This window comes from Myotis lucifugus, unplaced genomic scaffold, assembly GCF_000147115.1.
Source record: "Myotis lucifugus unplaced genomic scaffold, Myoluc2.0 scaffold_24, whole genome shotgun sequence".
Lineage (NCBI taxonomy): Eukaryota > Metazoa > Chordata > Mammalia > Chiroptera > Vespertilionidae > Myotis > Myotis lucifugus.
Genome location: NW_005871072.1, coordinates 9,217,205 through 9,239,460, shown reverse-complemented (window position 1 = coordinate 9,239,460; position 22,256 = coordinate 9,217,205). Strand labels below are relative to the sequence as shown.

The 22,256-nt window shown below is 41.4% G+C and overlaps 1 protein-coding gene across 1 annotated transcript in view; it reads right to left on the bottom strand.

The window, feature by feature from the left end:
- MYCBP2 (MYC binding protein 2, E3 ubiquitin protein ligase) overlaps positions 1-12,159 on the bottom strand; it is a 275,789-nt gene extending 263,630 nt beyond the window's left edge. Inside the window, exon 1 of the mRNA XM_023751731.1 lies at positions 11,516-12,159. Within this exon, the coding sequence (XP_023607499.1) occupies positions 11,516-12,027 (512 nt within the window). The 5' untranslated portion in view covers positions 12,028-12,159. The remainder of the gene's footprint in view (positions 1-11,515) is intronic.
- Positions 12,160-22,256: the final 10,097 nt, after the last annotated feature.

Sequence of the window (22,256 nt, the reverse complement as noted above, 5' to 3'; positions counted from 1 at the left end):
CCCTACTACAAAAAGTTTCTTTACATGATACTGAAGAAATCACCTAATTTTCTTCATTTTGCCTCCCAATTACCTTTGGCCTTTTATTGTCTGTCTCCCATTCTATCAATGTCACTCACCCACAGCCATTTGATCACACTATCCTTATCTTCTATAGTAGAGGCCTGGTGCACAAAATTCGTGCACTTGCGGGGTGGGGGGTCCCCTCAGCCTGTCTTGTGATCCCTCACAGTCCGGAAACCCTCGAGTGATGTCCAACTGATGGCGTAGGCCCGCTCCCATGGGGATAGGGCCTAAGCCTTCAGTTGTACATCCTTAGCTCTGTGTGGAGGCAGTAGAGGCTCCCGCCACTGCCTTTGCGCTCACCAGCCGTGAGCCTGGCTCAGGACTTCTGGCTGAGCGGTGCTCCCCCTGTGGGAGTGCACTGACCACCAGGGAGCAGCTCCTGCATTGAGTGTCTGTCCTCTGGTGATCAGTTTGCATATTAGCCTTTTATTATATAGGATATATAAAAGCCAAAGCAACCAAACTACCAAACGGCCAACCAGTTGACCAGTCACTATGATGTGCACTGATCACCAGGGGGCAGACGCTCAACACAGGAGCTTCCCCCTGGTGGTCAGTGCACTCCCACAAATGGACAACGCTCAGCTAGCTTAACGAGCAGCTCAGTGGCAGGCGCAGCAGGGCTGGGATGAGCGGAGCGGCGCAGGCTCATCCCTGGCCACCTGCCACTTTGCGCGCTACTACAACCCTCGGGGGATGTCGGACTGCCAGTTTCCGAAACCGCAGTCCAACATCCCCCAAGGGGTCCTGGATTGTGAGAGGGCACAGGCCGGGCTGAGGGACCCCACCAGTGCACAAATCCATGCACCAGGCCTCTAGTATCCTTATAATTAACAACTTCCCCAAACCTCTTAAAAGCCTGAGCTATTATACCAATCAGTACATTTCCTTCTACAGGTATCCCATTATAATTCACCACCTGTGAAAGTTTTAACAGTTGCACAGCTAAAGGGCATGCCAAAGGTTATCAGTACCAGTGCTCCATCTTATACAACCTGTAGTGGGGTTCAAACATTGCCAGCCAGCCACCAGCAGATAATCTAGCCCCAAAATCCCATTTTTTAAAGTCTACTTCCTCAGACCATTCCTGGTACCATAATTGTCTTAGGTAAGGTTCCTCAGGAAACAGACTCTGAACTGGAGATTTGCACACCAGAAGTTTATTGAAGAATGCCTCCCAAATCAACAACTGTGGGAGAGTGAAGGAAGTAAGATCTGAACAGAGAAAGGAGTTGAATTACAATAAAATCACAGGATGGCCTCAGCCAATCCCCTGGGAGGCTTTGGAGTTGGGATCTTCAAAGTTGTCCTGTCTTAGTGTAAAAGGGCTAGGTATTTATATCCTCACATAATACAGGTATTGGCTACTAGCTGACCCTGAAGAAGAAGCATGACTTAGAGCAGTGGTTCTCAACCTGTGGGTCGCGACCTCTTTGGGGATCGAACGACCCTTTCACAGGGGTCGCCTAAGACCATTGGAAAACACATACATAATTACATATTGTTTTTGTTATTAATCACTGTGCTTTAATTATGTTCAATTTGTAACAATGAAATTGGGGGTCACCACAACATGAGGAACTGTATTAAAGGGTCGCAGCATTAGGAAGGTTGAGAACCACTGACTTAGAGGGAAACAGCTCTGTTGGCTAAGGAGAATGCCTGGAGAGGGACTTGGAGGCAATCAGTTTTAGCTGCCAATATTCACAACAGCTAGGGGAACCTGTACCTGAACAGAGGGATCTGGGTGGTGAACCACAGCACCTGCTATACCACTACTGGACTAGTACACCAATTTGGCTAACGAAGGGAGAGAATTAAACATTTACCCTGATTTCTTAGGAGAAACTACAATTCATCACTAGTTGATGAGGGAAACGCTTCTTTGCAGAACAGAACCAGCTAATAAACATAGAAGAAATAACAGAATTATAAAAATCATCATTTTGAAACCCCTAATAAAATTATTGACTCAGACAAGGATTATCAAAGGATGTCAAACCCATTAGGTGAAAGATATACACAGTATGCAAAAGTTATTACCCATGATTACTCATTGCAAATGGAAAAGGCATACATTTATAGAAAAGAGATCTAATGGGTACCATCTTACCCAAGTAATTAGACTGAGCATTATTAAACAGTGAGACAATTTGAAAATCTCTGATGGCCTTAGCCAACCTCTGGATAGGATGCAATATGCAATACCCATAGCTACATACAAAATACAATTGCTAAAAAAATGTTTAACCAAAACCTAATGAAGCTTTAAAACTAACTTCCATTTATAGGAAATATGGGATGGAAGATAGAGATTAACAATATCTGGGGACACCTGTCCTTAAAGAACTGGATTTATAAGATACTCTAGAAAAGGTAAAATATTAAGTGACAAAAAATGGGTTAGCGGGAGGAGGAGGGAATTAACTGAAGAAGCTTTTTAGAGTGATGTAAATGTTCTATACTTGACTAGTGATAGCTCTAAGACCCCTTATATGAACACTTTTAAAAGAGTGAATTTTATTGTATGTAAATTAAATCTCGATTAACGGATCCCCTCCTCCAAAAACCTGAATGTTTAATGTTTTTGAATAAAACAGACTTTTCTGTTGATATTTTTAAACAAGTATCTTAAAGTGCAAAAGTATTTTTAAATTAACATTTTTATTTACTTTATAAGCGCAACGGCAAGATTTTTCTCTTATGTTAAGCTAAGAGAGTAATTCATTGCATATTTCTACCTACCAATACACCAAAAGAAGTTTTTGTCTTAACATGTGTTGATATACAATTCCATAGATGTAACAGCTACATGAAATAAATTACTACCTATCCACAAATATAGGTATCAATCCTACATCACTTCCTAAAACACTCCTACAATAATCTCCAATAACTCGAACCCATCAGTGTCTACTGAATAAAACCAAATTCTTACCTTGCTGTTCAATCTTCCCTGCCCTCTGGCCACAGTCTCCATTTCCAGAATGAATTCCCACTGGTCTCCCTCATAATACCTACATTCCAGCTCTAATGGGATTCTTACCATTACCTGCACACAAACTACGCTTTCTCACCTCTTGCTCATGCTTTTGAGCCAGCAGGGAATGCCATCCCTTTGTCATAATACACTAGGCTTTCACAATGGTTTCATGTAACACTTTTATCAGTACCTCCTTTGTATCTTTCACCCCCATCCAGACAATAAACTGAAGTGTAGAAACTTTGTCTTATAAATCTCTACAGGGCCAATATTGTAATAATCCCTAACCTTTTTTGGATTAACTGACTACTTAACTTCTTACAACCAAAATTCCATGCATCTGAAATACAGGCTCAAATATAATTTTTAACAACAAAGAGATAAAGCAGCTAACAGAACTGAGTGGGTTTAGCTTAGAGAAGAAAAGCAATTCCCCCCTTTAACCACAATATCACTTTTTTTCTTTGATCTTCCATCACACTTCAACTTTGGGGAAAGGGGGTGCAGTGAAAAAGGAAACTTGATTTAGTGCAAAACAGTTCAATTGTGATACAGCACAGCTGTGAAAACAGCACAACTGTAGAAGGGCCCTGGGGCCAGACCCCTCTCTAGTTAGACTGGTCTGCTTTGCAATGCGTGAGTTTGCCCCGCACCAGGATGGTCTTCTCTCTTACTCTTTGTGCCAGTGTGCTTCACTCTGCTCTAGGAGACATCTTCCATGTTTCAGCTCAGACAGGGAGACAGTCTCCATTAATCAATGGGGGGAAAAAATGTACTTTCAAGAAGCTGGCTCATAAAGACCAGAGTTCCCACCCCAGGTCCCTGATTGGTCCATGCTCATGCAAATGAGGACTCCAAAACCCTGCAGTTTGGTCCAAAAGGCACCGTCCTGATGGGTCAGTATAGAGTCGCTCAGATTGGTCAGAGCTGCACAGCTATGATTAGATGAGGAAAGCCTCAATCCTAATGGTTGAAATAAGATTCCAGGAAACCTTTATACCAGGTGTACCAGTTAATAATGTGGATTTTGTAATCAAAGAAAACATGGTAATTTCAAGAGAAACATCAAAAGTGCTTCATTCAAAGTAATGTCCATCTCTAGCTACACATTTCCCCATCTTTCAGGTAATTTGTGGATACTGTCCCAATAGAACTATTATTGTTTTGAGGCAAACCATTCAGAGGCCCAATTTTCTACTTCTTGCTATGTTTTGAAGTGCTGCTCAGAAAGTGTGTGTGCCATTGATCAGAACAAGTGGTAATCTGAAGGAGCAAGGCCTGGTGAATACAGCGAGTGACGTGCCTTTAGCTGGTTTTGAAGTGTATGATGGTGCATCATCATGAAGCAAAATTACTTTGCTGTGTCTTCTGGAACATTCTGGTCGTTTCACGATCAAAGCATGGTTCAAATTGATTATTTGTTGTCAGTAGCAATCATTATTAACGGTTTCATCTGGTTTTAGAAGCTCATAATACACCACACCTTCCTGATCCCACCAAATGCAGAGCATTGTCTTCTTTCCAAAGCGATTTGGCCTTGCAGTCGATGTTGATGGTTGACCTGGATCAACCCATGATCTTGTGCATTTGGGATTCTCAAAATAAATCCACTTTTCATCGCCAGTCACAATTCGATGTAAAAAAGACTTTCTTTCGTGCCGTTGAAGCAACATTTTACTGCTGACTTTTCAGTTTTCCATTTGTCTTTCGTTAGGTTGATGTGGCACCAATTTTCCTTCCTTTAAAATCTTTCCCATTGCTTATAAATGATCAGAAATTGTTTGCTGAGCAACATTTAATCTTTCTGCAAGTTGTTTTTGAATTTGACATGCATCTTCATCCAACAATGCTTGTAATTGTTGGTCTTCAAACTTTTTTGGTTGACCTGGACATCTTTGTCTTTCACATCGAAATCATCACTTTTAAAGCGTTTAAACCAGAGTTCACAAGTATCTTGAGATGGAGCATGTTCACCATAAACTTCCCAAACTACTCAGCAACACTTTTCTTCAAAATAAAGTAATGAATTATAACTTCCTGCAAATGCTCTTTTTTTGGCATGAAATTCAACGTTTAAGTGTAAAAATATCTATGATGTTAACACGGTCAGCAAATTTGACATATGAAGTTTTGAAGCTTGTTGTCAATACAACAAAATAGCATACATATCAAATCGCTTATATATCAACATACGTGTAACTCCATCTATTGAAAAAAATCCACATTATTAACTGGTACACCTAGTAAGGATTGGGTCAGATGGCAGAAACACAGTATAGGCAGGCAGTTCAGCCCAGGCTTCTCCAGGAAGTGCAATTTGCATGAGAGGCTCCTTTGCAGAAATGGCTGGTAGGCTCTGTGTTGTTTTTTTAATTTGAGCCCACACTTCAACTTTGAATCAACTCAACTAGCCATTTCTCCATTTCTCTTTTTTGTGGAAAAACTTATCATGCTGATTAGAATTTTAAATATGTGATTTTGATGATAATAATAACCATAATGATAACAGCAGCAGCCAACAGCTAACTTTACTTACTAAGCACTTATCATGCACAGGCACAATGTCCTTTCAATACTAATAAGGTTACAAGTAAAGAAACAGACAAAGGAATACTAGTTAACTTGCTCAACTTAAGATAGAAAAAGGTAGAACTAGGATTTGAACTAAGGTAGTCTGTCTCCAGAGTAGATTTAGCCACTGAGCTATGGTTTCGTCCAAGTGCACTGGTGTGCTGCCATTCACACACAGAACTGATCAAACATTCCTTTATTCATTTCCTGTCCCATCTCTTTCCCCAACTGATGTTCTCATTTTGATGGGTTCATTGATACAAAATATATGTATTCAATCACTGAATAAATGAAATACTTATTCCCATGTTCAATACAGTCACTGAGACCAAAAATAAAAGAACAAGACATGATCCTTGCCTTCTCTTTAAGTCCCCAAATTCCATATGCCCCCTCACTCTCAGCAGAAATCAATAACTAATATTTAATAGCACTTAATGTGCCAAGCACTTTACATATATGGATTCATTTACTCTACAAAAACAATCCTTATTATTAACTTCATTCTACATACAAGAAAACAAAGTGATAAACAAAAGTAATAAACAAGTGGAACTACAACAATCTAAAAAGCTTTTGCGCAGGAAAAAAAAATCAACAAAATGAAAAGGCAATCTACAGAATGTGAAAAACATTTGTTAGGGGGTTAATATCCAAATTTTATCTTTATATATATATATATATATATATATATATATATATACACATACACACACACACACACATAGGGTGTGCCAAAAAATGTATACAAGCTTTAACAGCTGATAACTCAATTTTTTAAAATATATTTTTATTGATTTCAGAGAGGAAGTGAGAGGGAGAGATAGAAACAACAATGATGAGAGAGATTCACTAATTGGCTGCCTCCTGCATGCCCCCCAATGGGGCATGTGCCCTTGACCGGGAATCTAACCTGCAACCTCCTGGTACATGGGACGATACTCAACCAACTGAGCCACAATGGCCAGGGCTAATAGCTCAATTTTGAAAATGAAATGTATTTTAATAAACACTGCCTTTATAATTATTCAAAGTGTGTTTATACATTTTTGGGAGACATCCTACACACACACACACACACACACACACACACACACTAATATAATTCAGTAACAACAAAACAAGCAATCCCAGTAAAGAATTCCAAGAAAAAAATACATATGGCCAACAGGCACATGAAAAAGGGCACTCAACATAACTAATCATCAGGGAAATGCAAATCAAAACCACAAGGAGGTATCACTTTACACCTGTTAGAATGGCTGTTATCAAAATAAACAAGTGATAACAACTGTGGGTGGCCATGTGGAGAAAAAGGAACTCTTGTGCACTGTTGGTGGGACTGTAATTGGTGCAGCCACTATGGAGGTTCCTCAAAAAATTAAAAATTCGACTACCACATGATCCAGCAATTCTACTTCTGGGTATTTATCCAAAAGGAAAGGAAAACACTAACTCAAAAAGATATCTGCACCTCCCTCCTTATTCTCTGCAGCAGCTATCTACAATAGCCAACACATGGAAGCAACCTAAGCCTAAGTGCCCATCATTGGATGAATGAATAAAGAAAATACTATTATTATTCAGCCATTGAAAAACAAAAATCTTGCCATTTGCAACACCATAGATAGATCTTAAGAGCATGATGCTATGTGAAATACCTCAGAGAATGACAAATACCATATGATCTCACTTATATGTGAAATCCAGAACATAAAAACCAAACTCATAGCTACAGAGAATAAAATAGTAGTGCCAGAAGGGGGTGAGGGATGGGCCAGGGAGGGAAGATGGGCAAAATGGGTGAAGATGTACAAACTTCCAGATATAAATAAGTCATGGAGATGCAATGGACAGCAGGGTGACTATAGTTAATAATACAGTATTGTATACAGGGTGAGATAAAAGTAGGTTTACAGTTGTAAGTATGCAAAACAAAGAGTTTATTCTTGTATTATTATTTATTAATTATTGCATTATTTTCCATATGAACAACTATAAATCTACTTTTGCCCTGCCTTGTATTTGAAAATGCTGAGAATAAATCTTAGTTTTCATCATAAGAAAAAAATTATAACTATGTGTGGTAATGGTGATTCATTTCACAATATATACAAAAAAGGAACTGTTATGTTATATACCTGAAATTAAGGTTATATATCAATTACATCTCAACTTAAAATAAATAATTAAGAAAATTGAGGTTAGAAGTTATGTAACGTATGCAAGGTCACACAGCTAAAAAGTGGCAGAGCCAATATTTAAAACTAGTGGACTTGCCCTAACCGGTTTGGCTCAGTGGATAGAACGTCGGCCTGTGGACTGAAAGGTCCCAGGTTCGATTCCGGTCAAGGGCATGTACCTTGGTTGCGGGCACATCCCCAATAGGAGGTGTGCAGGAGGCAGCTGATCGATGTTTCTCTCTCATCGATGTTTCTAACTCTATCCCTCTCCCTTCCTCTCTGTAAAAAATCAATAAAATATATTAAAAAAAAACAAACTAGTGGACTTAAGAATCTAAGCTCTTACCCACTTCACCATAATACCATCAAAGTCATTAACTCCATTAGGCTTGCATCCCTCAATGTCTCTACTATACACATAAAAAATAATCCATGGTAATGAATTCATTCACTACTGACTGATAACTAACTCACCTTGTTTTGTTCCTTAAACACAAGCTTGTTCTCACCTGAGCCTTTATTATAATTACCTAAAAGACTCTTACTCTAAATCTGTCTTCCCATTATTACAATTCCACTTAAATGTCAATTCCCAGAGACCTATCCTGACCACCCTACCTAAAACAGCACCCCCCCCTCCACCTACAAATTGTCTATCAACGAAATTGGTTTTATTTTCTCTATATTTATCACTACCTGATATTATCAGTTTTTCATTTCTCCCCACTGGAGTAGAAGTTCCAAGAGAGTGGAGACCTTGTGTATCTTGCTCAATGCTGTATCTTATGCATCTAAACCAGTGCCTGGCTCACAGGAGGCATTGATATTTACAGAATGGATGCCAAATATTGTTCTAGATATTTGGATTACCAAAATAAATAGGATATAATTCTTATTCTCAATAAACTCTTAGTTTTTATATTTTTAAACACCTCCTCCTCTTGTATATTAAAGACTAGCTCCTTACTTTTTTCAACAGGTAACCACTCTACCTGTTTTTTTTAAAAATATTTTTATTGATTTTAGAGAGGAAGGGAGAGGGATAGAAGAGGGATAGAGAGATAGAAACATCACTGATGAGCGGGAATCACTGATCAGCTGCCTCCTGCACTGGATATCAAGCCTGCAACCCAAGGCATGTGCCCTGACCAGGAATCAAACTGTGACCTCCTGGTTCGTAGTCAATGCTCAATCACTGATCCCCACCTGCAAGGCTCCACCTGACATCTTAAACCAGTCCCTGAGATCTCCCTTTGACCACTCCCCATCAATTATCCTTCTTCTCACTTCTTTAATTTCTCCTTCTCCACTTACTGATAACCTGTTAATCTCCCCATTTCCTCAACATCTCCCACTGACTCTTCACCACATCTCTCTACTATGACCACTTCCTCAAAAGTCATCAGTGACCTGGAAAGTGTTCTCACTTTCTTCATCATTTAACACTGCTGTGGACTTTCAATCTACTTTCCTAGGACCAGAAATGCTACGATCTCATGGCTCTCTTCCTAATATTTTTATTTTTTTAAAGCTTTCTTCCTGTTTCCTTTCTCTCATCCTTTAAACTTCATCTCACTAGAGCTTTGTCTTCTATTCTTGCTCCCTCTGTCTCTGAAATATCTCATTTGCTCCTCCAACTCAGCTAGTTATAATAATATTATTCATTCAGTACCTAAATCCCATTTCCACTTTCCCATCATATTTATTAAGAAATGTGATTGAATTTTTAAGCAAATTCTCAATAAAGGTTGGTTGCAGGCTAAGACTTAGAAAAAATAATGTGAACGATAATAAACAATAATGTTCTGAACAAGCTGTTGAAGGTAATATTATACAACTTAAGGCAGTTTCCATGAGTACTTCTTGATATACTTGAACTAATTCTTCATTAATTTTAACTGACAGCTTGTACAAGAATGGGCCAAAAGCTAAAAAACATTCACAAATTTTAAAACTTGAATACAGTTCTAGATATATAGAAATTGCATTACACAAGTATAATAGTAAGAAATTAAAATAGGATTATACCAGTCGCACGTTATTGTGTAAGTCAGGAAATAACATACAAAGTAAATTCAAATTCTTTGGAAGAGCTTTGTAAAGATGTATCCTTAGTACCATAATTTAGAGACTCACAGCTCAAAATTATACCTAATTATCAGAGCACAGTGTAAGGTTTTCTATTTTAAAAAACATTAGCAAGAAACAGATTTGTGCCATTATGGCCTTCAGCTTAGATAGCATAAGGTAGTTACATACATTTATAACCATATGATAAAACTATTCATGCATCTAATCCTGTAAACAATCACAGATATGAGAAGACTGGTTTACCCAGAAAAAATGTGTGAACAAAGCTCCACCTTTACTCTGCAATAGATAGAGCCACAGTACATACTGGTAAAATTCCAATACCTGACTTACAACCTACCCCTCTCATAATGGGACAAAATGACATCTGGTTATTGCCTAACAAACTGTGCATTCAATAAATACAGTAAACTCTGTGACATTTAACAAAATTCTACAATTCTTTCTTTCCCCATATATTGCAAGAAGCTGTGAGAAAAATGATGATGCTAACTCCCAAATACCACTGTCAAAAGCCAAGCTGGTGAAACGAGTCAGTCACCCTCCTTCAGGGTGTGTGGCATGTAAGGGCATGGAAAAGAAAACCACAGAAGAGCCCTCAGCAAAAAGACACCCATATTTTAAGGAAAAGAAAATGAAAGTGATTTAACATCTCCTACATATCACGGAAGCTAAAGGAACAGGGAGTCTAGGAAAAGATCTAGGAGCTACTCAAATTTTCTCGTTGGTGGCAGCTGAACACTTCCTACCCAGCTGTCATATTTTGAAGTTCAGCGTTCCCCTTTTCCCACAAAACCCGCTCTACTCTAAAGCCTATAAGTGACAGACGAATGAAATGGCTGATGGGACATCAGAACACAAGAGCAGCTGCAACCACATTTCTAGAAGACCAGTTATCAAAGTGCAGCTCTAGAAATCTGAATCAAATACCTTTGGCATCCACATAAATCTCCATCTGCATCCCTCTTGCTTAATTCTCTTACATTGAAACTCCATGCCTTATCCAACTGCCTGATTATCTAAAACTCGTCATATACATAAATATATGGATATATGTATACACACACACACACACACACACACACGACACTATCCTTAGCAAGGTTGGCAGATTTATTTATTTATTTATTTATTTATTTATTTATTTATTTATTTATTTTTTAGGGGGAGTTGGAAAGGGGAGAATGGAATGTCATGGGGGATGGGAGGGGTGAGAAATTCCTGCAAATCCTATTGCGACAGACACTGGAACCGCCACTGCCTTCACCACTCTTGCAAATTCTCTCCGTGTATTAATTACCCCCTTACTCTTTACCCATCCCTCCTCCTTTCTCAACAATACACACACGTGTCATAACCGACCCGAGCCATCACCTTTTCTGGAACATCACACGCTACCCTCCCACCCTCGCCAACCACCCACAAAGACACACACTAAGAGCAGAAACTGCTGCCACCGCACCCTCCTACTTCAATTGAGTGTTTCTACCGCACAGCATCAGGCATTGCTGAAAGGGAGCTCAGTCAATAGGTACGTAGACACGCGCGCGCGCGCACACACACACACGCACACGGGAGCGCATGCAGCATGTGGCGCAAGGAAGGGCACCCGGACACGCACCTGGAGGCCGAGTGTCCAGCGCCGCTGCCTCCCTGGTCCCTGTCACTGAGCGCAGCTGTGTAAATCCTCCGGTAGCGGTCGGCCAAGGCCCGGCCTGACAGCAGCAGCTGGTAGTGACCCCGGGAGTCCGCGGCGGGCAGCCCCAGCCCCAGCCCCGCGGCAGCCACGGAGCCCTCGGGAACCGGCATGAACAGCGCCCCCGGCGCCGGGAAGGAAGAGATGGTGGCGGCTTGGAAGAATCCGTCCCCGCCGGGCCCCGAGGAGGAGGCGGCGGGGGCGGCAGTCGCTGCGCACATCATCTCCTCGCCGCCGCCGCTGCCTGGTCCCCGCGGGCCGGACAGGCAGACACGCGCGCGCACACACAGCCCTTTTCCAACGACGACGGCTCCGGCAGTGGCCTCTCGCTCCAGCAGCCGGGAGACTACAAAGACAGCGACGACCTCCTCCTTCTTCTCCTCCTTCTTTTCCTCCTCCCCCCCCGCGCCGCCTTCGCCGCTACCGGGGCCGCTCATCTAACCCCGCCACCTCGGGAGTGTAAGGAGGAGGCGTAGCCGCCGCAGCTGCCGCCACCACCGCTCCCACCGCCCGGACTGCCCGCAATGGGAAGCTGCCGGCTGCACTGGGCATGCGCTACGCCCCGCACATGCTCAGTAACTCCAGCCTGTTCCCCTCCCCTCCCCCTCTCCTCCGCCACTCCCTCTGCCTCTCGGCTTCGGGAGTGGGGCTGTGAGTCCCTACGGAACCTGAAAGAAATCCGCTTCTCCGGGCTTTACTAGCAGCTTGAGGAAGAGTAAGGAGAGAGCTAGGCAGGCTGTCAGCTGTAGACGCTGGGCTGCAGGTAATGGTTTCCGACCAGGTGGGAGAGCTGGGACCCGCAAGCAGAGGGAACGTGCCTCCCGCCAGTATGAGTGTTACGTAAGCCTGCCACCTCTCCCGGCCTGAGCAGTGCTGATTAATTCTGAATTCAAGGCCCAGAAGGCCAACCGGATTACAAGTCCCTTTGCAGAATTTTTGTCTTTAGGATTTAAGTCTATTTAAAATGGCATTTACTTACAAAAGACAGGTAGTAAATTAGTGCATTCTTTTTTTTTTTTTCTGTGAAAGTAGAATTCACAGTTTAGGACAGTGTTCACAAGCCAGAGTCATTCCCAAAGTATTGTTCTCAACATTTACATCAGAGTTAAATCTTAAGGCATTATTCTATTCTTAAATACTCTTTTGTTGACTCCACATTCTCCTAAAAGTGGTTACTTAATGGCTTATCTTTTTCTGCCCAGACTTACATTACTAAAGATAATTCTTGAATATGGCCTGAAACTATAGTTGTGACTGTGTTTGTACAACATCTGGAAATGTCATATCTACCAAAGATCTTATCATTGTTATCTATATAATGTAACACTTGCTGAGTTCCCTGTTCCAAGCTATTCTACTAACCCCTTCTAAGTAAATGCTCTAGAGTTATATTTGCCAATGCATCCTGTTTCCTATTAGTTTTATCTTTATTTGAAGAGTATAAATTTACACTCCTGACAAAATCATTAAGTCCTGGCCTCCCAGTACTATATTCTTTATCCAATTACTAGCTCCTATGTCTGTGCCTCTTCCCTGAACGTCCTTCACTTAAAAAGAATTAAAAAAAAAAAAAACTTGCGTAAGTAAATTAATTCTAGTTGGAGGGGAGGGGAGGAAGTGGTAAAGGAATGCATTTTTTTCTGGGGCTTTAAATGATAGATGGATGTCATTTTTAATAACATTAAAAAACAAAATAGCCAGAAGTGGGACAATGAAAACATAGGGACCAAGGGCAGGCCTGCAGAATTATAGTATTTTCATACAGTGAGTAGCCCTGTTAAACAATTTTTGTCTTCTTTCTTCAACTATCCTATAAGCTCCTTCAGAGATTCTTATTTATCTTTGTGTCTTCCTTAGCTTCTTGTATAGACCCTTGTACATAGAAAGCATTCAATTAGTATTTGTTCTCAAGTTTCAGCAGAGTTACAAGTTCAGTATTGAACAGGAAGCCCTCTTCCCCAACCCTGGGATGAGAGCTAAGACACAGGTAGAGAGGCAGCTAATGGCAGGTGGAGTTAAAGGCCTGAACTGCATATAGGAGCTGCTATAAGGCTCCTCACTGTTGCAGAAGTCGAGGAGGTAGCCAAAAGGCTCTGACAGACTAGGGTTTGGATCCTAACCCTTCTATTTGTGTCTTTGGGCAAGTTTCAACTTCTGAATGAATAATGGTCAAAATAATACTACATGATATTATGGGAGGGCTTCAAGCATCTAGGATGTCCACCTTGGCACATGGCTTTGTGCAAGTGGTAGCACACAAAACAAAACATTCTAAATATTTTTCATAAGGACAAGTATGGTGTCTGTGTCCCCCCATTACATTCCCAGATCCTTTTACACAGGCTCTAGCCCTAAGCAGGAGGGAAATACATATTGGTTGAATGGATGGATGGATGATGAGTACCCAGAAAACCATTTCCAGCTTAGACTTAGGTGGCGGCATGTGCAGTCATTGTCCATGTACAGTGTCTAGTGGGACTGACCCTATGGGCTGCGCAGGTCTCAAGTTCTTCCCACCCCTTCCTTCATTTCACCTGGGGCTTCGCCATACCCTTCCGTCCCAGGCAGGCCCTTTCCTGAGCCTCTGGGTACACACAAAACCCGGTAACTGGAGAATTTCATAAGGAACCCCTTGTCATTGAGCAGCGCAGCTAGGCGTGCGCAATGCCCACACTTGCTCACTTCGGTTTCTGACCGAGGGTGGCGTATCCTTCCACCACCGCGGCAGCAACAGCGGGCGGCAGCGATACTGTAAATTAATAGCAGACGCTGCGTTTTCTTTCCTCCTCCTCCTCCTCCTCTTCCTGCCTCTGCAGTGTGCACTCCCCGGTCACTGCAACTGCTACAGCTTCTGCCTTGGCAGCTGGGCACCTTGGAAGGCTTCCCTGGGTGGCGGGGAAGGAGAAAAACAAAAAACAAAACAAAACAAAAAAACGATTGGAGTCTCCTTTAATTCCACTGTCAAGGGGACTTGAAGGGAGGGTGGCCCCCAAGGCAAGTCGCAAGGGTCACCTGAACCGTCCCCGCTGACGGATGATTTGGGTTTCTGGCAATATGCAAAGCAAGCCTTCCCTCCCGCCAATTTTGCGCACCCTACTATTCAGTGTCTTCCGCTGCTGTGCTGGAGGTGAGGTGGGTGGGGTCTGGTTATTAAAGAAATGTGCAGAATGAAAGAACATTGCTTTGTTTTTCCTGTCCCACTGAGTGCGGCTCCTGCACTTTCCGCGCTGCCATCTTAGCTTTATCTTCTCTCCAGGCTGGGGTGTGTGCGTTTGGGTTAGGAGGGGGGCTAGAGGCTTGGGGGAGAGTGGATGGAAGGAGCACTGGGCAGGTTGGGTGTCAGAATTGGCTAGACGGGCGTTCAGGGCACAGTTGCCCTCAACATTGAACTAAGGCAAATCCTGGTTTTCACCATTTTATTATTTAAAAAACATGCGTAGTATGTTGTAGGCTTTGTGGTTGGTATCATGTTCATTTCTCAAAAGCATCTATCTCTCTAGTCTATGATCATATAAGGCTATGGCCTCGTCTTTCGTTGGTGTGGTCACAGATTTTGTCACTCTTTACATTGAACTTTGAAGCCTGCGACTATATAATGTTCTAAACTCTCTACAGATTTACAGATTTTACACTCTGTTTCTTTAAGGGTATGTTTTTTTGTTTTGTTTTTTTAAAGAAGGCCATCAGCACTGACATATTTAAAAACATAGCAGAAACCATGAAGTGTATGTAAGTGGACAATGGTTGATGTTGTTAGATTCATTCTAGAGGTTAATATTGTACTAATGTTTCAAGATTACAAACACAGGAAGCATGTATATTATCAGGAACATCTAGACCAGTGATGGCAAAGGTGACACGCGAACTCATTTTTTTGGTTGATTTTTCTTTGTTAAATGGCATTTAAATATATAAAATAAATATCAAAAATATAAATCTTTGTTTTACTATGGTTGCAAATATCAAAAAAGTGCTATATGTGACACGGCACCAGAGTTAAGTTAGGGTTTTTCAAAATGCTGACAGGCCGAGCTCAAAAGGTTCGCCATCACTGATCTAGACTGTTGAAAATGCTGTGGACAAGAGTCTGAGTTGGTTTCTCCCATTTGTATAATGATGTATTAAAAATAAAATTGGTAGTTGAGAACATTTTAAAACAAACTTGGGTAGCTGAGAACAATGTGGAAGGGAAAAAAATGCTCAAGCTTAAAGAGTGAAGAACTGCTTCACCCCTCAGTCATCTTTGCTTTTTAAGGACCACAGGATTCTGGATCCTTTAAAAATATGACCATATTGCACTTTAAAATAAAATATATTTTATATAATCTATTTATAAATAAAGCTGAACAGGAAAATTCAACATGGTAATTGAAATTCTTTTAAACATAAATTACATGTTGGCTTCCCTAGAAATCTTGACTCTTGCTTTAAACAGCGGTATTTTTAGAGCCTTAGAAGATTCAGTAATTTGTAAGCATGAAGACTGAATCTTTTTCATTTTTATTCATATTACTTTTTAAAGTTTTAAATATATACAAATTATATGTCCAAGTTTTCCTACAGGTAAAAAATTTATATTTAGGGGGCCTGACTTATAAATGAACATTTTTGTCGCTGAAGATTTATACTAAAATATTTGTTAGTGGGTGAGGGTATTCTTTGAAGTAGTGAATTCAATAATATATACAGGGTGTCCCCAAAATAAGTATACACACTTAAACAGCTAATCACTCAATGTTGAAAATGAAATGTATTTTAATAAACACTGCCTTTATGATTATTCAAAGTGTGTGTATACATTTTTGGAACACTCTATATTTAATGTGTCACATTTTTTTAAACCACATTGTTGTGATGCATTTTAGACCATAGGATGCTTTCACAGCTGGTATAGAAAGTCATATAAAGATTAACTCCTTGAGCCCTGACCAGTTGGTTCAGTGGATAGAGCGTCGGCTTGCAGACTGAAGGGTCCCAGGTTCAATTCCAGTCAAGGGCATGTACCTTGGTTGCAGGCATATCCCCAGTAGCGGGTGTGCAGGAGGCAGCTGATCGATGTTTCTAACTCTCTATCCCTCTCCCTTCCTCTCTGTAAAAAATCAATAAAAATATATATATTTTTTAAAGTATAACTCCTTGAGAGAAATGGAAGAACCACATCATTATAATTTCAAAAACTTCTTCAGTATAGTGAGGTTTTAGAGTTTTTTTAAAAATATATTTTTATTGATTTCAGAGAGAGGAAGGGAAATGGAGAGAGAGCTAGAAACATCAATGATGAGAGAGATTCATTGAGCAGCTGCCTCCTATACAACCCCTACTGGGGATGGAGCCCCAAACCCAGGCATGTGGAAGAGGGGGTGGGGTAGGAATCGTGACCCCCTGGTTCATGGGTGGGTGCTCAACCACTGAACAACAGGGGCGGGGTGAAGGGTGAGTTGTTACAATTTTAACTGATGGCTACAATTGACACACAATAATTAAAACAGATTAGTTTCTCCTCAAGTGGCTATAGTACACTTTTAGGGTCAAAAATTATCATCCATGACTCACATTCTCTGTTAATTTTTTTGTAATAACATCAAAATCTTAGCCCCACCTAGTTCAACTTCCTGTTTTGATCAATATTTTTACTTTTATATTTTGAGAGTAAAAAGTAGTAAATTTACTAGTTGTTCATAAGTAATTCTCTTAAAAATAGTTCAAATCACACACACACACACCCCCTTTTTTTTTTTTTTTTACAAATCATGTCAGGTTTGCCTTCAAACTGGGCCAGAAACTATTTTAAAATTATTTAGAACACACAATTTATGAAAATTTGTTTATATTTTTTCTAAACTAATTTGTAATATGTGACAGCTTTTCTTCAGTTTAGGCAGAATAATCTTATCTGTAGGATGTCAAATATTGGGAACTGAGTTAATTCTTTATGTGGTAGAGACCACACTGCTTCCAGGAAAAAACTGTGGTTTCCCTACGGGTATTCCGAAAGTCCACCTCTACGTGGGTGTGGGATGGGGTGCCAGTAGTTTGCTTGTTTGCATTTGAGTCCCTTCCTCTTCATTTCCCTGCTCTGCTGTGTACAGCAGGGGAATGACTCCTGCAAACTACATTTTCCAGGCCAGCTAGCTTCAAGTTAGGTTCAACCTGTGGGTGAGATGGAAAGTGGGAAGGGGAGAAATCATGTTTCCCCTCCCCCTTCTTTGCCTCTTTCTGTTTGCACAATATCATCTCTGTGGTTCCAACTCCTGCTGGGCAGCTTCTCCCTCCATGATCCAGCTCCAGCCAGGTAAACTCTGATGTGGAACCAGTTCTCACTGGGCGGCTCTTGCTCCTGGAATCTGGTAACAGCATCTCCTCCTTTGGTCTCTTCAGCTCTTGGGATTGTAGTGGCTTCCTGCTGATGTTAATCTCCAAGATGTCTCTAGGTACCTTGTTTGGTTTCTCAGCTCCTTTAACACTCTTGCAATTAGTTCCCCATATGTATTCAGTTCCCTCTCTTAATGACCTGGCATGCACTTCTCTGTTTTCCTGTTTGGATCCTGAATGATACAGAGAATCTTCCATTCAAATAATAGACCTGATGTGACTTCTCAGCCAAATGATGGTATCTGTCATTTTTCATCTAGCCTTCGAAGTTTATGGATCTGACCTCAATCAGCAAAACAGAAAAATGCTTTGAAAGCAATATGGATTGACTCACCTGTACCTATTCCATATCCCCTTCTTCCTTGCCTGCCTCTACTATAAAAACTAAAATGTAGGAAATATTCTTTCTATAAGCCTCTCCTGCATCTAGGGTTGGCTTTGGGACACAATTCGGGCCAGTCAGATAGAAAAAAGTCTGCTGGCACTACTTCTGTCTTTCTTTCTTAAAGATGAGCAGGATGGTTGATTTTGTAGCCATGAGAACACTAGGTCTGAGATAAAGGCCAAGAGCATCACTGACTTAGCCTTGACATTGCAGGGCAATTGAACAAAGTTTCAAACTTATTTTTGTGCAAGAAAAAAACTCCAAATTGTCTCAGTGACTGTTATCAAAGTATTCTGTTACTTGTAATTAAAAATGTTTTTACCAGATGTACCAACCCCAACATCTTATCAAAGAGGACACCCTCTAGCTTCTATCAGTAGTCTTTCTGGGGAAAAAAATATTTATGGAAAATAATTAAAAAAGCATAAAAATCCATTCTCTTTCTTAGGGCCTACATTTTTTTTTGTTGTTTGTTTTACTCAAGTCAACCATCAGAAAGTTCCCTACATTTTATTTTATATCACACCTTTGGTTTATTAAAGATTTCTACTGTGATGTGTCTCCCAGATACCCTTCCAGGCCTGAGGCACTGATTCCCCCAGCTGCTGGGAGTTTTGATTGTTGGTTGCTTACAGCTGTGCCTCTTCCCATAAATTGCTCTGGGCCTTAAGGAGCTGTCTCACCCAAAGTGCCAACCCTCCTCATGTGGTAGGCAAAGACCTGGTCCTCTGACCTTAATTCAAGATGACTCAGAAGAGTCAACCAAGCTCTAGATCTCCCCATGAAATTAGCTAAGGCTTTTGTTGCAACTGCATTGCCATTCATTTTCTTTTTTTCTCTTGACTGATCCTGTTTTTCTCACTCATTCACAGGCAACATTACTGAAAGCACTCCACAGTAAACTTCTTACATGCAAGTCTCCATATCTGAGTCTATTTACTAGGAAGAAGTGGACTCTAACATGGGATTTGGGAGCTGGATCATCCACTGGTTAGGCAGCAATAAGGACCCAATCTGTGACAGACTGTTTCTAAGGTGACAGACCCTATGATATCCATCTCTTCGTATCCCTACCCTGTAAAAATTTCTCCCCTTATGTGTGGGCAGGACCTACAAATTTCTCCTAACCAACAGAACACGGAATAAGTGACAGGATGTACATGATGACACATAAGTGATTAAGTTACATAATATCATCCCTCCCATCTTGCTGGACCCCTCTCCCTTGCTGACTTTGAAGGTATAAGGTGCCATATTGTGAGCCAGCACATGGAGAGGTACAGGTGGCTAGGAGCTGATGGTAGCCTCTGGCCAACAATCAACAAGGACCCAGTCCCTCAGCCTGGCAAGGAACTAAATTCCACCAAAAACCATATGTTTGGAAATATTTCCTTTCCCAGTTGAGTCTCAGATGAGACTGTAGCCCCAGCTGACACCTTGATTGCAGCCTTGCAGAGGACAGAGCTAAACCATTCCTAGTCTTCTAATTCACAGAAACTGAACAGCTAGTTAATGTGCATCATATTAAGCCACTATGTTTGTGATAATATTGCTGTGCAGCAATAGAAAACGAATAGACTATCATCGATGATAGATGGAACATTGATAGGCCTGACATATGATGGGTGGAATTGTGCAGCTGCTGAAATTTCACTGGAGGTGAATTAAGATGTGACACTTGCAGGTGGGAATGCACTTGCAAGCTTTTGAGAGGTTCGAGGTAAGTGTTCATTATAAAGACATGGAAGTAGAATTCTCTTGATGAAAGATACACTGAAGAAAGACAATGAAATGCTGAAAGTTAAGGTTCTGACGGCATGAGACATGAAGGGTAATTTATCACATCTTGCACTTCCTACCACAAAGGAGGGACAATACCCGCTAGGCTTCTCTGGGTTCTGCAGGCATAACATTTACTTGAGAATATTGCTCTGACACATTTCCTGAATGACTTTCAGTGGTGTCTAGAGCAGGAAAGCGCTTAACATTATCTCTTAACTTTGGGGCAAGCATCTGCTTCTCAGACCATACAATGCAACAGAATCTATGCTATTAGATGTATCAGAGGTGGGGAAAGGTGGGGTAGAATGAATGGGAAGTTTCAATGGAGAAATCCAAGGGTTCTGGACCAAGGCAAAATAAGATGTTCAATTCATCTCAGAGAGAAGAGGGTGGGGGAGAGAGAGAGAGAGAGAAAGAGAAAAACATTGATGTGAGAGAAAAACATCGATCGTGCCATAACTGGGGAACAAACCCACAACCTGGGTATGTGCCCTGGTGTATGGGATGATGCTCCAACCAACTGAGCCACACCAGCCAGGGCCAAAGGCAAACATTTTTTAGCAAAAAAACACCACAAAACAAACAAACAAACAAAAAACAACACTATTGAAAAATGATTCCTGGAAGGCTATTTCAGCCCTGCTAGAGATACCTCACCATGAGATGGCAGGTGGTTATAATTACCCATCAGAAGTTGGGTTTTTGCCAGACCCACCAACTCATGAGGTCTGGTGGACACAGCAAAAACCTATGGTAAGATGGAGGTAGTATACCCAGGATTGGACATGAGCAGGGCCAGAATATAAGTAAGCTGCATGAATGTGTGGCCAGAGTACTATGTCATTAATGATACCTGGTCAAATACATGTCTGCATGGGATTGGGGTGTCCCTTATGACTGACACCAGAAAAAAGGCTGAGCTTGGATCAAGCATGGTTGAATTGGTAAGTAGGTGCAAACTGAAATGAGCTGCTGCTGCACACTGACCTGGTAGTGATAAAGCAAAATCCTCCCAGTGGTTCAAACTTCATGCACTGCCCCGTGGTCATCCATTTTGCACATAATGAGAAGTGGCCTAAAGTAAGAATATGTAAGACTCCTGGGTAGTGGCATATGGCCTGGCTGTTTCATAGGTGCCTGGAAGTGAAAATGTTGGATGAATGAGGAGAAGGCCTGTGGAGGAGGCATGTGAATGGAGCTATGGGAATGGGCACAAAGTGTGGCTATCTGAATCACATGGCGGTGTCCATCAGGTAACGTACCATCATGGAAGAGACAATAAATGACCACATAGACATGATGATTCCGTCAGTCATATCAGCTAGACTCTGCTTTTGTCCACCTAGTGGGGTCACAGAGGGCACATGCAGAGTAGCCATAGAGATGGAAGCTCTGCCTGGTGGCAAGGGTGAAGGTTCTCTTTGTGGAATTTACAGGGAGGGCTCTTACTTCACAGTGCTGACCTGGCTCCTGCTAGTGCCAAGTGCACAACATGGCAGCACAAGAGACCAACACTAAGCCCCCAATGCAGCACGATCCCTCAAGGGGACCAGCCAGCCACTCACTGGATCGTTGATTTATATTCTACCTGGATGGGCCAGTGATTCAACTTGGCTAGAGTTGATACATAGTCTGCTACAGATTTGCCCTTTTTGCCCACATTGACCAAAACCATTATCTGAAGGATCTGTATGGATCCTAAAAAGCATTGTTTCCGACCATGGGGCATGCCAGCATGTATATGTCTGTTGTAAACTAATGACTCCTTCCAAAATTATCCATATTGTAATCCTCAGAACTTGGAATATATTATCTTACTAGAGGCCCTGTGCACGAATTCGTGCATGGGTGGGGTCTGGCCCACCCGCCCCACTTGGGGCCAATTAGGCCTGGCTGGCCAGGGGGAGGGGCCATGGGTGGTTGGCCTACTGGCCCTGCCCCCTGGTCGAACTCCCAGTTGAGGGGACAATTTGCATATTAGCCTTTTATTATATAGGATTACATAGGATGTGGCAAAAGAGGCTTTGCAGGTGTAGTTAAGTTGAGGATCTTCAGATGGGGAGATTATCCTGGATTATCCAGGTGGGACCAATATAATCACAAGCGTTCTTATAAGACGGTGGTTCT